Source organism: Rhinolophus sinicus, chromosome 8 (assembly GCF_057876585.1).
Source record: "Rhinolophus sinicus isolate RSI-liver-muscle chromosome 8, RSI-T2T, whole genome shotgun sequence".
NCBI lineage: Eukaryota > Metazoa > Chordata > Mammalia > Chiroptera > Rhinolophidae > Rhinolophus > Rhinolophus sinicus.
The window spans coordinates 37,000,594-37,015,270 of record NC_142508.1 but is presented as its reverse complement, the minus strand read 5'-3'; the positions used below and the strand labels follow the sequence as shown (position 1 = coordinate 37,015,270).

Here is a 14,677-nt window from a genome sequence, read left to right as displayed (position 1 = left end):
CAGAACAACTTCACATCACTTCTCACCCTGAAAAAGCAGTCATTTCTCTACTCTCTCCCTTCATCCCTCTTTACCTTTAGTCTCTCTCTCTCTCTCTCTCTCTCTCTCTCTCTCTCTCTCTCTCTCTTTCCCTCTCTCTCTCTCCTTCTCCTCCCCTCCCCTTCCTCCCTCCTCTCTCCTCCTTGTATTATGGATGGGGACACCTGAGACCTGGGAAATGGATAGGAAAACACACTGGACAGAGGGAAGGGCAGGGTGAGGCCTAAAAATCGGATGCATTTTTCTTTCCTGTCTCCCTCTGTGAGGGTCTCCTCTCCCCAATTTTAGCTCCTCAGAAATTCCACCTGTATTTTCCAGGTTATAAAAGTGCACAGGCACAGGAAGGGAAATGGAAGGAAGGAGGCACCCCACGAACACCATCACATGCAGGTTGGTACATGCTCTTTCAGGTTTTATTCTGTGACTATTTCATTGACATGGCGAGGTACACATGCATATACATTTTTGGATCTTCCTGTCTTCACTTAACATCCGACAGCATAAACATCCCTGCACGGCACTAACGACTCTGCATAATCATCCTGAACAGCTTCATCAACATTCTTGTCACAAGTCGGTTTGTGGTTTACATAAAAAATCCATGAATTGGAAAATGCTCAGTGTTTCCACTGCTTTACTATGACAAATAACGTGTTGAGTTCAAACCTTGCTTTACTTTTTGGATTTACTAGAATTACTGGGTCAAAGGTGGTGAAAAAGGGTCTCCATTTACCATGTGCAGTAGACTTCCATAAGAATTGTATCAATATATAGTTCCAGTAGCTGAGACTGCTGGTCTCACTGCATCTTTACCAACAGTGAGATTGTTTTGTTTTTTATATTGTTTTAGATTTGTGCTCATTTGATTGGATTACACATATGGTATATTGTTGCGGTTTCAATGACCTTTTGAGGAAAGGTAAAGTCAAATACGACTATAGGTCATAGACGTTGTTATTTCTGTGAATTTCCTGTTTTGCACGTACCAATGGAGAGATGGGAGTTTGAAGAGTTTAGCGATGGTTTCGCATAGTCTCCTTTATCCAGTCGACAAAAGTGCAGACCTGGGTATAGACACCTGGGTCGTTGGGCTGGCCACAAGGGAAAGTTCCCCAGGACACCAGGCCTTGCAGGGTGCCATTGCACGTCAGTGGTCCCCCTGAGTCACCCTGGGAGGGAGAGAGCAGATCAGCTTTGGCTTCACACCAACCAGCACTGAGGTCTCATACACCCCACAGTTATCAGGTCCTTGTCCTGCCAGACTACCCTGGCCAATGGGAAGAGATTCATTGTCTCTGTAGACCAATGGGAGAGCAGGTTAATACTATGATGGAGAGGACAAACCAGGTTCTCTTAAGACATTGGCTGGAGTCCCATCCTTACGGACCAATCACAGGAAGGGGGCGGGGCTTCCAGAATGCAGAGCCCCATTCATTTTCCTTCATCAAGGACTCAGATTGGATACAGCCAATCAGAGAAGGGGCATTATCCCCAGGGAATGGATACATGCCCCTTAGCCAGGGAAGGGAGACAGAGCAATCCCAGAAACCAGGGGCAGGACCAATGACCTAATCACAGGGCTCAGTGCAAAATAAAAAAGCAGGTCCCCTTGTTTAAAAATTATGAATTTTAAGATAGCAGTAGGAGTGCGTTAAAGCAAGTGTGGGACTGTCCCGAGTGTGGGGCTCCATGTCCCTGCACAGCTTGTACGTTCATGAAGCAGGTCCTCACTAGGGAACAAGGGACACCCCTCCATTCTCTAGGACACAGAGTCCTGTCCCATCACCCTTCTCCCTAACACACACCACCCCGCAGTACCTGAAAGTGAGGGTTCAGATGTGAGCAAAGAGAGTGGGGGTACAGAGAGGGACAGGGTCAAAGAGAAGGAGAAGAGAGAACTAAAGAGAAGGATGGAGAGAGCAACGGGGATGAAGGAGGGGAAAGAGAAGCAGAAATGTAGAGAGTGATTTAAAAGGAAGAGATGGAGGCAAATAAAAAGGGGGGGAGTAGGGATGGAAGGGAAGAGAGAGAGAGAGAGAGAGAGAGAGAGAGAGAGAGAGAGAGAGATTACAGAGGAGAACAAGGAAATGAAACTAAGTATAAGGAGAGACATGGGAAGATGTTCAGAGACAGAGAGAGAGGTGACAGAGACGAGCACAGGGAACAGAGAGGAAGGGGACTCCTTCTTTTCCCAGGACCAGGACCTGGGGGAGGTGCGTGAGACCTTACCTTCAGGCATGAAAGCTTAGTGATCACACTAAATAGTATTTTAATGCAATACCTTGAGAATCAAATTTAATATGAAAAAATTAATGACAAACGCAGTATCCCCATTTTAGATAAAGATGGAATCACTACCATGCTGGGCCTAACCAAATGGGAGCCTGAGACTAATGAAAAATTCAGTAAAAACTTATCGCTCCACCTCACCGCAGTCAGAATGGCGATCATCAACAAGACAAATAGTAACAAGTGTTGGAGAGGTTGTGGAGAAAAAGGAACCCTCATACACTGTTGGTGGGAATGCAGACTGGTGCAGCCGTTATGGAAGGCAGTGTGGAGGTTCCTCAAAAATTACGAATAGAATTGCCATATGACCCAGCAATCCCTCTCCTGGGTATCTACCCAAAAAATCTGAAAACATTTATCTATAAAGACACGTGTACTCCAATGTTCATTGCAGCTTTGTTTACGGTGGCCAAGACATGGAAACAACCAAAATGCCCTTCGATAGATGAATGGATAAAGAAGTTGTGGTATATATACACAATGGAATACTATTCGGCGGTAAGAAAAGATGATATAGGAACACTTGCGACAACATGGATGGATCTTGAGAGTATAATGCTGAGCGAAACAAGTCAGACAGAAAAAGCAGAGAACCATGTGATTTCACTGATATGTGGTATATAAACCAAAACCAACAAAAGAACAAGACAAACAAATGAGAAACAGGAACTCATAGACACAGACAATAGTTTAGTGGTTACCAGAGGGTAAGGGGCGTGGGGGGTGGGAGATGAGGGTAAGGGGGATCGAATATATGGTGATGGAAGGAGAACTGACTCTGGGTGGTGAACACACAATGGGATTCATAGATGATGTAATACAGAATTGTACACCTGAAATCTATGTAATTTCACTAACAATTGTCACCCCAATAAATTAAAAACAAACAAACAAACAAAATCTTATAGCTCTTTTTTGAAAATTCTGATATTTTGTTCATCGTGGACTTTTTGCATGGATCATTTAAAAATAAAAATGCATTAGAATATGATTTATCTTGGTCACTGAGTTTTTTGTGCTCCTTAAAGTTTGGGCTTGTGACCAGTGTCTGACTCCCTCCCCCCAGTCCCAGCCTCATTTTCCCCCTCCAGCCCCTCCCCTTCAGCTGTGTGCCCATCCCAGGGTCACACCAGCCCCATGGGCTCCCGCTCTGACTCAGGCGGAGCACCGGGTAGAGAGAGTCAGGAAAGTGGGCCTGGGGGTAGGGGGTGCGAGGGAAGGCTCAGCACCAGGGTCAGACCCTCAGATTCTGGATGGAGGGAGGACAGGGCCCTGTGCTGAGAGGAAGCAGGACCCAGGGCTGGGGCGGGGCGGGGTGGGGGGGTCTCACTTTGCAGGAATCACTGTTGGAGTTGGGGAGGCCAGCACACAGCATGGACTTTGTCAGCTGATCCTTGTAAACTTCCCTGCAGTCTTGGAAGGAGAGGAGGTTGACATCCGTGCACATGAGCTGTGATGGAAGGGTCACTGGGTGTGGGGGGGAAGAGGAGCCAGTCAGATGCCTGAGCCTGTGGACTCTTGAGTGCTAATGGGGAAAGAATGGGTTTCCTGGGCCTTGAATGAGAGAGTGCTGGGGACTCAACACTATGGTCATGTAAAGGAACCTGAGTGCTGGTCCTTTGGGTCTGAGGGAGGAGGCTTTAGGGACCAGGGCTCCTGGGTCAGTGGGCAAAGGGGCTAGGGCTTGTGGATCAGAGAGGCAGCCTCACCGTCAGGGCTGGTGGTGGTGCCCCAGCCAGAAACAGTACATGTGGTCCCAGGGGGTTCGCAGCGGGAGGGCAGGTTGACTTTCCTCACGTTTGATGACAGCCTGGCCGGGCTACTTAGCTTCACAAGCATGATGTCATTAACGTGGGTCTGCGTGGAGTAGTTGGGGTGCACGAATGACCTTGTGGCCCTGATCTTCTGGGATCCCCTACTGCTCAGCCGATCACTGCCCATGTGCACGTAGTACTCACTAGGGGAAGAGGGCGACATTCAGAGGAAGACACTGTGACTGAGGGAAGGGACAGAGCCCCACAGAAAGAGAGGAACAGTAACCCATAATGGGGTACAGGAACCCAGAGACAGGAGAATGGAGACCCAGAAAGAGGGGAACTGAGACCTAGAGACAGGAGATGGGATCTAGCGAGAGGGAGACAGAGACCCAGAAAGAGGAGAGAAAGACCCAGAGAGGCATGATAGAGACCTGCAGAGGGGGAACAGTGGTCCAGAGAGAGGGGACCCAGAGACAAGGGGCAGAGACCCTAAGAAGGGGAACTGGGTCCCAGAGATGGCGATGCGAGCCATAAAGGGAGGAACAGAGACCCAGACAGAGAGCTGGAGTCCCTGCAGCACCCACTGCCACGTACTTCATCTTGCAGTGGGCAGCAGTGAGTACCCACATCTCGGTGACCAGCACGCCTCCACAGTGGAAATGACTGCCCCTGGACAGGGCCACCTGCCAGGGACGGGAGCCCTTTGGACATGGAACTCCATTAATTATCCTTTCCCCGGTATCCTGGGCTGGATGGAGACATGGAGAAAAACGTGGGCAGCAAGCTCCTGGGCAAAGCTGAGGTATCAGCAGAGGGATTTGCACAGACAGACGGAGAGACAGACAGACAGGCACGGAGAAGGGCAGGGCAGAAACGGACAACGGTGCAGAGAAAGCTGCATGGAGAGAGGGAGCCCGCTCAGAAACCCAGGGGAGCGTCTGGTCTGGAGGCAACCCCAGAAGCTGATGGGAGGGACACTGAGTGCAGGAGAAGGCCTGGAGGACACACAGACTCAGGAGTCAGAAGGAAGCAGCAAGAAAGGGGGCACAGGCAGAAGAGTCTTATCTTCATGGGAGGAAGCTGCCGCGTGGGGAGGGGTCCTGACTCAGGGACTCCTGGTAGAGAGGGCATCCTGGAGAGGACAGGTGGGGACGCTGTGAGGCCCAGGGGCAAGGTCAGACCTCCCAGAGGGCCCTCACCTTCTCTATCTGCAGATCCCAGGGCTGAGGACCACAGTAGGATCAGCAGGGGCGTGAGAAGGGAACCTGCCATGTGGCCTCTCTGAGCGTCCGAGGCAGCCAAGTGGAGGCAGGGCCTGTCCTGCTGGGGCTGCAAAGACAGAGTTCCGGAAGCAGAAGTCCTGGTCCCCATGCCCCTCCCCACTCAACCCAGGAGCCCAGTCCCCCAACCCCCTCCTCCCTCAGACTCAGAAGTCCAGGCCCCAGACACCCTTCCCCCAGGGACACAGGAAACTAGCCTCCCACCCCTCCCCATCCATAAGACTTTATCTCTGGTTCTTTTTCTCCTAAGACATAAAACTGCAGACTGCCAGTCTCTCATCTCAGAAAAAGGAGTCCAGGCACCCCACACCCCCTCTCAGGAACTGGAGTCCAGCTCACCTCACCTCTGGACAAAAAGAGGCCCCTTCTCAGCTGCGGAGGGCCGGATCTGATCTGGGCTCCAGACTAGTTTGGGAGACAGTTGTGTCCAGCCCCGTGTAGCATAGATCTCTTATAGCACCCTACCCCCATCACCCTGGGTTGCAGGTTGAGCCGGCTCTAGGTCGCCCCCTTCCTGCGTTTGCTCTTATCTGGAATCCCTGAGGCAGCTAAAACAATTGCCCCACGCTATCTCTACCTTCCCTCCTGAAGCTGGATTAAGGCAGTAACTAGCTGTTTTGCCCCCAGCACATTCTGGCCCCACCATGCCTGGTGGCAGCTACCCAGAGAGGGACCAGATGCTGGCTCTGAGGGGAAGGAGCAGGAGTCAAGGAACAGCAGAGCTGAGAGAATGGCTTTGACCTGGGGCCTCCTCTGTGGCCCTTTTTCTTGCCCTCACCCCCTCGCAGGGGTGGCCTACACCATACACCCCAACTCTGACCAGCCTGTGGGAACTTGTCCAGGCTGAATCCTATGTGTGTCTTTGAGCCTGAACTCAACCCCAACCCTAATATAAGGGTATGAATGAGAAAGAGAAGGCTTTCCTCCACCCACTAAATGCTTACCGTTATCACTTAGTCTGTTCTCATGTTACACATAGATTTCTATATATGTGTTTATAACAAATTATCTGTACTAAACTTTATTTAATATAACCTTTTATTTACTCTATAAAATATCTTGGACAATTTTTCCTCTTAGTGCATTTAGATCATTTCTCCTTCCTTTATAACTTACAAAATATTCCATGCTATAGCTTTATTCTGATTTATGTCAACAGATTGTTTGCATAACAATCCTGTTTCAAATTGAAGAACAATTGGATAGTTTTCATTATAATAATGATGGGACGAATTTCTTTGTATATTCATCTTTGCTCTTCTGACTACTGGAGACACAGCACCAATGAAACATTAAAAATTCCTTTCCAGGGCTGGCCCGGTGGCTCAGGTGGTTAGAGCTCCGTGCTCCTAACTCCGAAGGCTGCCGGTTCGATTCCCACATGGGCCAGTGGGCTCTCAACCACAAGGTTGCCAGTTCAATCCCTCGAGTCCCGCAAGGGATGGTGGGCAGCGCCCCCTGCAACTAAGATTGAACACGGCACCTTGAGCTGAGCTGCCGCTGAGCTCCCGGATGGCTCAGTTTGTTGGAGTGCATCCTCTCAACCACAAGGTTGCTGGTTCGACTCCCGCAAGGGATGGTGGGCTGTGCCCCCTGCAACTAGCAACGGCAACTGGACCTGGAGCTGAGCTGCACCCTCCACAACTAAGACTGAAAGGACAACAACTTGAAGCTGAACGGCACCCTCCACAACTAAGATTGAGATGACAACAACTTGACTGGAAGTACACACTGTTCCCCAATAAAGTCCTGTTCCCCTTCCCCAATAAAATCTTAAAAAAAAAAAAAAAAGTTAATGAAAAATTAAAACAAAAAAATTCCTTTCCAGAGGCTCTTGTTCTAGTGGATGGAGACCTTGAATAGAAAAATAAGTATATAATGTTGCGTTCGGATTCCTTTGTCTTCATTTTTTGGGTATTTTTTGTATGGTTTTGGTTTATGGTTACCATCTAGGTATTTAGTTTAATTGCATTCTAAAAGCACTACATTTTTACTCCCCCGTCCACTCTTATGTTTTCGATGTCAGGTTTTATATCTTTTTGTTTTGTGTATCTCCTCGTTACTTTTTGTAGTTATAGTTAATTTTGCTACTATTGTCTTTGACCTTCCTATTAACTTTTTAAATGGTTGATTCACAGTGATTATTGTATATTTGCCTTTACAGTGAGATTTTGTTTTCCTTTCCTATATTTTCTTATTTCTGGTTATGGCCTTTTCTTTTCTACATAAAGAAGATCTGTTAACATTTCCTGTAAGGCCAGTTTACTGGTGGTGAACTCCTTTAGTTTTTGTTTGTCTGGGAAACTATTTCTCCTTCAGTTCTAAATGATAACCTTGTTGGATAAAGTATTCTGTATCTTAGATTGCTTTCTTTCTTTGAGCACTTTAAATATCTCCTATCACACTCTTCTGGCTTGTGAAGTTCTCCTGAGAAATCAGCTGATAGCCTTATGGGGTTTCTTTTGTATGTGACTTCTTTTTTCATTTTTGCCCTCTTTAAGATGACTCTTTATCCTTAACTTTTGCCATTTTAATTAGAATATGCCTTGGTGTGGGTCTCTTTGGGTTCTTGTTACAACACAGCAATTCCACTTCTGGGTATTTACCCAAAGAAAAGGAAAACACTAAACGAAAAGACATATGCACCCTTACGTTCATTGCAGCATTGTTTACAATAGCCAAGATATGGAAGCAACCTAGGTGTCCATTGATAGATAAATGGATAAAGAAGATGTGGTACATATATACAATGAAATATTATGCAGCAGTGAAAAAGATAAAATCATGCCATTTACAACATGGATGGACCTAGAGGGTATTATGTTAAGTGAAATAAGTCAGGCAGAGAAAGACAAATACCATATGATTTCATTTGTATGTGGAATCTAAAACAAACAAACAAAACAAAACAAAAACAGACTCATAGAAACAGAGAACAAAGGGAGGGCTACCAAAGGGATGGGGGCATGGGTGAAAGAGGGAAGGTGAATATAGTTAATAATATTGTGATAACTTTGCATAGTGGTTACTAGAACTGGTGAGGTGATCACATTGTAAGGTATAAAAATTTTGAATCACTATACTATACATCTGAAACTAATATAAACAATATAAGATTTTATACTAGTTATACATAAATTGAAAAACATTTTTTAAAAAGAAAAATAAGTACATAAAATACATAGTTTGTTAGGTGGCAGCAAGTGCTATGGATAAAAATAAGACCAAGGAAGAGGGTAGGGAAGTATTGGTTCCCTCCACCCTCGGGGAGCCCTGGGTGATAATATTAGGAAAGATGGTTGGAAAGACTTCATGTGCAGGTGACATTTGAACAAGATCTTGAAGGAGGTGGTGGATGGATTCATGTACCTATTTGGGGGCAGTGAATTCCAGGCAGAGAAAACAGGCTGGTGAGTAGACCTAGAATGCTCTAGCAGGGAAATCTTTTTGGCTGGAGCTGAATGAGCAAAGGGGAGACAGGTGGGCAAGGAGGTCAGAGACATAACAGGGCTTGAATGATACAGGGACCTGAGGACCAATGTTGGACTTTGGCTTTTACTCTGAGTAAGATGGAAAACCATTGTCTGATCATTCCCTGATGGCAAATACATAAATGTGGGATTGGGCCCAACTTCTAAATCAGACTCCAAAATGTGATTCATTCCTCAGCTCTGAGTCCAAATACGATCTCAATACTGACCCCTAACACAATTCTACCTTTGTCCCATAATTTGATGCAGCATAGAAACCATTGTTACCTACCCAAGCATTCAGTGCTTCTGCCTTTCTATCAGAACCGCAGTTTTGTTTGGATAATCTTGTATTTTCATGGTGACCACAAATAAGCTTTACAGCACCAAGCATGGGAGACATGTTGCTTGTCAGTGATTGGCTTAGACATGGACATGTGATGGAGTCTGGGACAAAGAAGGGTGAGGGGAAACCCTGGACCACTTCTGGGAGATGATCCTTTTTTCCAAAGCGAGACAAATTCTCTTTTAGTATGTTAGGTGGTGTCCCTTCTAATTTCTGGATGGAAATTTGGGAACTGTGGCAGCCCTCCTGGGACCATGGAGGGAACTGGCTGGTGGACCAAGTGAAAACACTGTAGATGGCCAAACAGAGAGATGGAGGTAACTGGGGTCTTGATGAGGTCGCTGAACTGGTGAATTAACCCTCCATGGACCTTCTTCATCTCATGACATCTTCAGGTTTCCTCTCTGGTCTGGAGATTTTTTGATTCCCACAGCCAAAATCTTTCTTATGAAGACATCAACCTTGAGCCCAAATCTCAAGTCAGATTCCAAATCTGATCCCAAACCATGAATCCAAATCCAATCCTAACTTGAATCTGTATCTGGAAACTACATCAACCAACACACCCAACCCTTCCTCCAGTGCTACCTCCTTTTTCAGCCCTCCTCCCACATCCTCTCTCAGACCCAACACTTAAGAAACACATACTGAGGGCCGGACCTGTGGCTCAGGCAGTTGAACCTCCGTGCTCCTAAGGCCGAAGGCTGCCAGTTCGATTCCCAGATGGGCCAGTGCCAGATGGCTCAGTTGCTTGGAGCGCAGGCTCTCAACCACAAGGCTGCCGATTTGACTCCTCGACTCCTGCAAGGGATGGTGGGCTGTGCCCCCTGCAACTAACAAGGGCAACTAGACCTGGAGCTGAGCTGTGCCCTCCACAGCTAAGATTGAAAAGACAACAGCTTGACTTGGAAAAGTCCCAGAAGTACAGACTATTCCCCAGTAAAGTTCTGTTCCCCTTCCCCAATAGAAAAAAAAAGAAAAAGAAATACATACTGAGCACCAGTTACATGCCAGGCTGGGCTCGGTGCTGAGGATACAGTGGTGCGCAAGCCTGGACAGAGTCCTTTTCTTTAAGAAACTGATAGTCAAATGTAAAAGAAAAAAATAATCAATCATTGATAAACAAATAAAAAATTGCAACTACAATGTGTGCTCTGAAGTAAAGGTGCAGTTATGAAAGCACTTCCAGGCAGTTTGGACTCCGGAAGTGACAATAAGCTGACTGGAAAGAACAGGAAGCGTGAACTAGAAGAAAATGGAAGGGGCCTGGAGAGGGTATCATGTACAGAAAACAGCCTGTGCAAAGGGCCTGCGATGGAAGGGGAGTACAGATGGAACTCAGGGAAGAAAGGTTGGTGGGAAACAGACAATGAAGGACCTTGCAGGTCATGGTGAGTTTGACTTTATTGTGTGGACAATGGAGAACCACTTGGACATTAGTCAGGGAAGTGAAATAACAAGATTTGCATGTTTCAAAATATCAGTTTGGATTTGAAGGATTTGTTGAGACATGAGGAGGCCATTGGTGGTGTCCAAATGGGAGAGGATGGTGACTTGGATAAGGCCCTTTGGGAGGAGGAAAAGGTGACGGATTCAAAATGCATTTAGGAGAGAAAATCAACAGGTCATGGTAATAGATTGAATGGAGGTTGTGGTGAAAGACTTGGAGACGTTAGGACTTCAAGGTTTCTTGTTGATGGACGTGGTGCCGTTCACCGAGAAGGCATGGTCAGGTATCATAAAGCACTAACGAGGGAGGGAGAAAGACTTCAGTTCCTGATTTCCAGCATAATTCTAACTCCAGTCTTTATTTTGGCACAACTCTCAACATCAATCTCAACACAACCACAGTCTTTTTTTCTTTTCTTTCAGTAACAGTTGACATTTAATGCTATTTTATATTAGCTTCAGGTGTGTAACATAGTGGTTAGACATTTATATAATTTACGAAGTTATCACCCCAATTAGTCTAGTACCCACTTGGCACTGTACATAGTTATTACAATATTGTTCGCTATATCCCCTATGCTGTAACACAAGCCCAAGTATTAACCTGAAACCTGAAGTTTTACATAATCCTAACCCTCAGTATTGGTTTATCTTTGATTATCTCCAATTTACACCTCAACATGGTACTTACTTCTGGACCAAGCTCTTGACTCCAAATATCAACTCAAGCTACAATTTACACTTCACTCAGCCTTAATCCGGTCTCTTGACTTGAACCCTGAACCTCTAACTGTAAGGTAAACTCATCCTTGGCCCAAACACTAGATGTCACCATAGCCTCAGTCTCAAATCGGACCCAACTCACAACTCAGACTTTAGTCTCCATCTCTGTCATTTTCCAGGAATTTCACATTGAAATCCTACCCATGAACCCATCCCCAAGTCACATCTGACATCAATCCTAACACTCTGACCCCAACCCCAGCCTTCTTCTCATTCCCAACCCAATTTTACCTGCAATCCCTTCCTCATTTCCATGTCCAATTTTTCTCTCCCACCCCTTCATCAGCTCTACACATAACTGTGACTATTCCTTTCACCAAAATTCTAAAATAAAGTCTACCAACTAACAACATACTAACGTCGATCCCATATATTGACTAAATATATTCAAGTTACATTCCCAAACCTGCCTCTCAAGGCGAATGGGAGGATGAAGTAAAATGCTGAAAGAGGAATGAATTCAGGGCTCTGTAGGCACTGAATCCACGTTAGCTGCCTTCCCCCACCATCCAGGGAATGAGGAAGCTCCTACTTCTTGCCCTACCCACTGTGTGACGTGTCGGGCACTGCTCAGACCTGGTCGCTCTGCCTACACAGGTCCAAGCCAGGATTGTGTTCCCTGTTTCTATAGATGAGAAAAGGGAGGATTGTAGGCGGTTAGGTAACTTGAACAAAGTCATTCAGCTCAGGAGTCAGGAGCGGCAGAATTCGAACGCTGGGGATTCTTGTGGTACCACCATTGCACAAACCCATACTCTGAGGAGGAAATTTCCCTGGGACACCCTGACAAACCCTCGGAGTCTCCTATGGTGGAAAACAGATGCAGAGCCTCATGGGTCTATTAAGGACGCATGCCTCCACGTTGGCGAGAGCACTGGATCCCAGCCCTCCTGTGCCCTTGGGTTTGGTCCCAGCACCTGTTCCTAAATCCCACCCCAACACACCGCCTCGTGCCTCCCTCACCTTCAGGGCTATGAGTATGTCCTGAACCTTTGCCTGATGACTCATCTTGCTCATTATCTCACTTGAGCACTGTCATGCCAGCTGTGCCTTGCCCTGGGGGATCCTGGACACTGTGGGCCTGGAACTTCCTCCTTCAGCCCCTTGGGTTCTGAAGGCCAATTGTTTCTGACTTCCTGGATTCACTTACCCCTCCTTCAAGAGCAGCTTCCCACGTCTTTTGGGAAGCGGTCCCCTCATATCGTTCTGGCGAAACTGTCAAACATGCTTCTCCACACCTCCAACCCACTGGGATGGAGGCATGACCCAGGCTAATCCAACAGGAGCACTGCTTCCTTCCTAGAAATACTGACTGATCCAAGGGGTGGGCTCTGGTCAAGCTGGACCAATCAGAGTTCTTCCCTGGGGCTGATATAAGATGCCAGCAGAAAAGAGATCTTTGTTTCTGTTTGGTTTGCTTAATTGGGCCTGTCTGTAGCTGCTAAGTTGCCTCCATGTCTACACAGGCTCAAATGAGATCCACAGGAGAAGGAAAGAGACAAGATATGGGAAACAGGTCACACATGTGGGAGACAGAAACAGAGACAGAGAGAGGCAGTCAGAATGACAGAGAAGGAAAGTGTCCCAGAGAGACAGAAAGAGAGCTGAGTGGCTTAAGTCACCATTTCAAGAACTTGAAACTCTGGCACCCATGTCTCTTCCTCTGACATCGCAGCCATTCCCACAGCTTTCTTAGCCACCTAAGTGAACCAATACCCTCTTATTTTTTTTTTTTAATATATATCCTCTTATTCTTAAGCCAGTTTGAACTGGGGCTCTGACACTTGGTATCCAAAAGTTCCCTGACTAAGGCAGAAATAAGCTCCTTATCTGCGTAGCTCGTTGCAGCTTTTGTCCGTGCCTGGTGCTCTGATGCTCTGCCAGCCTGCACAGCCCACAATTCTATTCTTTAATTCCTGATAGACTTTGGACAAGTTCCTTTTCCTCCTTGACCTCAGTCACCCACCTCCTTAATACCAGAAATCAATCTTTAAGTCCTGTCTGGTTTATCTGTCCTTAGGGACATTTAAATATCACCTGGATATTGGCTGATATGAAGGAATTATTATTAACTCTGTATGGTGTGATAATATTAACTGGTTATGTTTAAAAACCATCATTATTTTAGAGAAGGGGTTGCCAAACTTTTGTCATAAGGGCAAGATAGTAAATATTTGAAGGTTGTGGATCAAGAGACAAAACCAAGGACACTATGTAGGTACTTCACAAAACAGAAGAGAAAATAAATTTCCTTACATTTTTAAGTGACATATCTCAAAATATATTAGTAATCATTTAGTACAATTTTTATCATATAGGTCTTTTATTTTATTTTATTTTATTTTTGGGGTCTTTTAATGAGAAGAATCACTTTTTTTGGGGGGTAATATTTTGCTTAACGAAGGTTCTGAGTTTGGGTTCTCTGTCATCAAAACAAATACTAAAAATTATTTTTAGCTCTTGAAATTTGGCCTACCAGCCCTGGCTTGCCAAGTCCTGTTTCAGAAATACATTCTGAAATATTCAAGAAGAAAATGATGGCCAAGATTGGCTTCAAATTATTCCAGTGTTACGGAAATATGTGGGAGTATGAGTGAAACATGAATTGGTTTTGCATTTTTCATTCTTAAGTTGGATGGTAATGTATGAAGTTTCATCATATTATTCTATTGTATGGAATAATACATTTTCCATCATAAAAATCATGTGATGATTCTTTAGGTTGAGATGACCCTTGGATAGCAGAAACACATCCCTGACACTAGGAGTTTAGCGTCAGGCATGAAAGATTTCCTCAGGATTTCTGGTATTGGGGGACTTCCGTGAAGGATCAGGGAGGCTGAGGTATGCAGGCATCTCACACATCTGCACCCCTCATGGAGAACCGCCCGGTCCACAGCCCTGGGTGGCTATAGGTCACATCACATGACTCCAAACAGCCACTGATTAGATTCTGGTCACCTGACCGGAATGCAGTCAAACCATTGGCCATTCAGTGGCCTATGATGTGGCTGAAGGAGAAAAGTTGATCTGGACCAATTGAATTTTTCTTCATGAGACTCTGATCTGAGAAACCCTGGGAGAGTGGAGCAGTTGGTTGTAGTCCTTGAAGGTGAAATTCAAAGGTTGTGAAGTAGAGAGGAGGAAGGCATGAGGGAGCTGACACTCTGACAATGCAGAAGCTAAAGTAGAGGAAGGAGTTACAGAGTCAAGCAGATGAGTTAGCTGGTTGGTAGCAAGACAGCCATGGCACACTGGAAGAGA

General features: G+C 45.9%; 1 protein-coding gene across 1 annotated transcript; it reads right to left on the bottom strand.

Annotated features, from left to right (window-relative positions):
* Positions 1 to 451: 451 nt before the first annotated feature.
* Positions 452 to 5,405, bottom strand: LOC109452493 (kallikrein-7-like). Its single transcript, XM_088800732.1, has 6 exons — positions 5,285 to 5,405; positions 4,680 to 4,833; positions 4,038 to 4,285; positions 3,623 to 3,795; positions 3,457 to 3,523; positions 452 to 1,261 (listed from the first exon to the last, which is right to left on the bottom strand). Exons 1-6 carry the CDS (start codon positions 5,355 to 5,357, stop codon positions 1,053 to 1,055), a joined length of 924 nt encoding a protein of 307 aa, XP_088656858.1. The 5' UTR covers positions 5,358 to 5,405; the 3' UTR covers positions 452 to 1,052.
* Between the last annotated feature and the right edge of the window lie 9,272 nt (positions 5,406 to 14,677).

What these genes read in the sequence shown, in the direction of transcription:
- LOC109452493 (XM_088800732.1), bottom strand. Translation starts at nt 5,357, where the DNA reads ATGGCAGGTTCCCTTCTCACGCCCCTGCTGATCCTACTGTGGTCCTCA. An exon ending in CACCACCACCAGCCCTGACG is followed by an intron (nt 3,796 to 4,037) that starts GTGAGGCTGCCT and finishes CCCCACACCCAG; the next exon opens with TGACCCTTCCATCACAGCTC. An exon ending in CGGGAGCCCATGGGGCTGGT is followed by an intron (nt 1,262 to 3,456) that starts GTGACCCTGGGA and finishes GGGGTGTATGAG; the next exon opens with ACCTCAGTGCTGGTTGGTGT.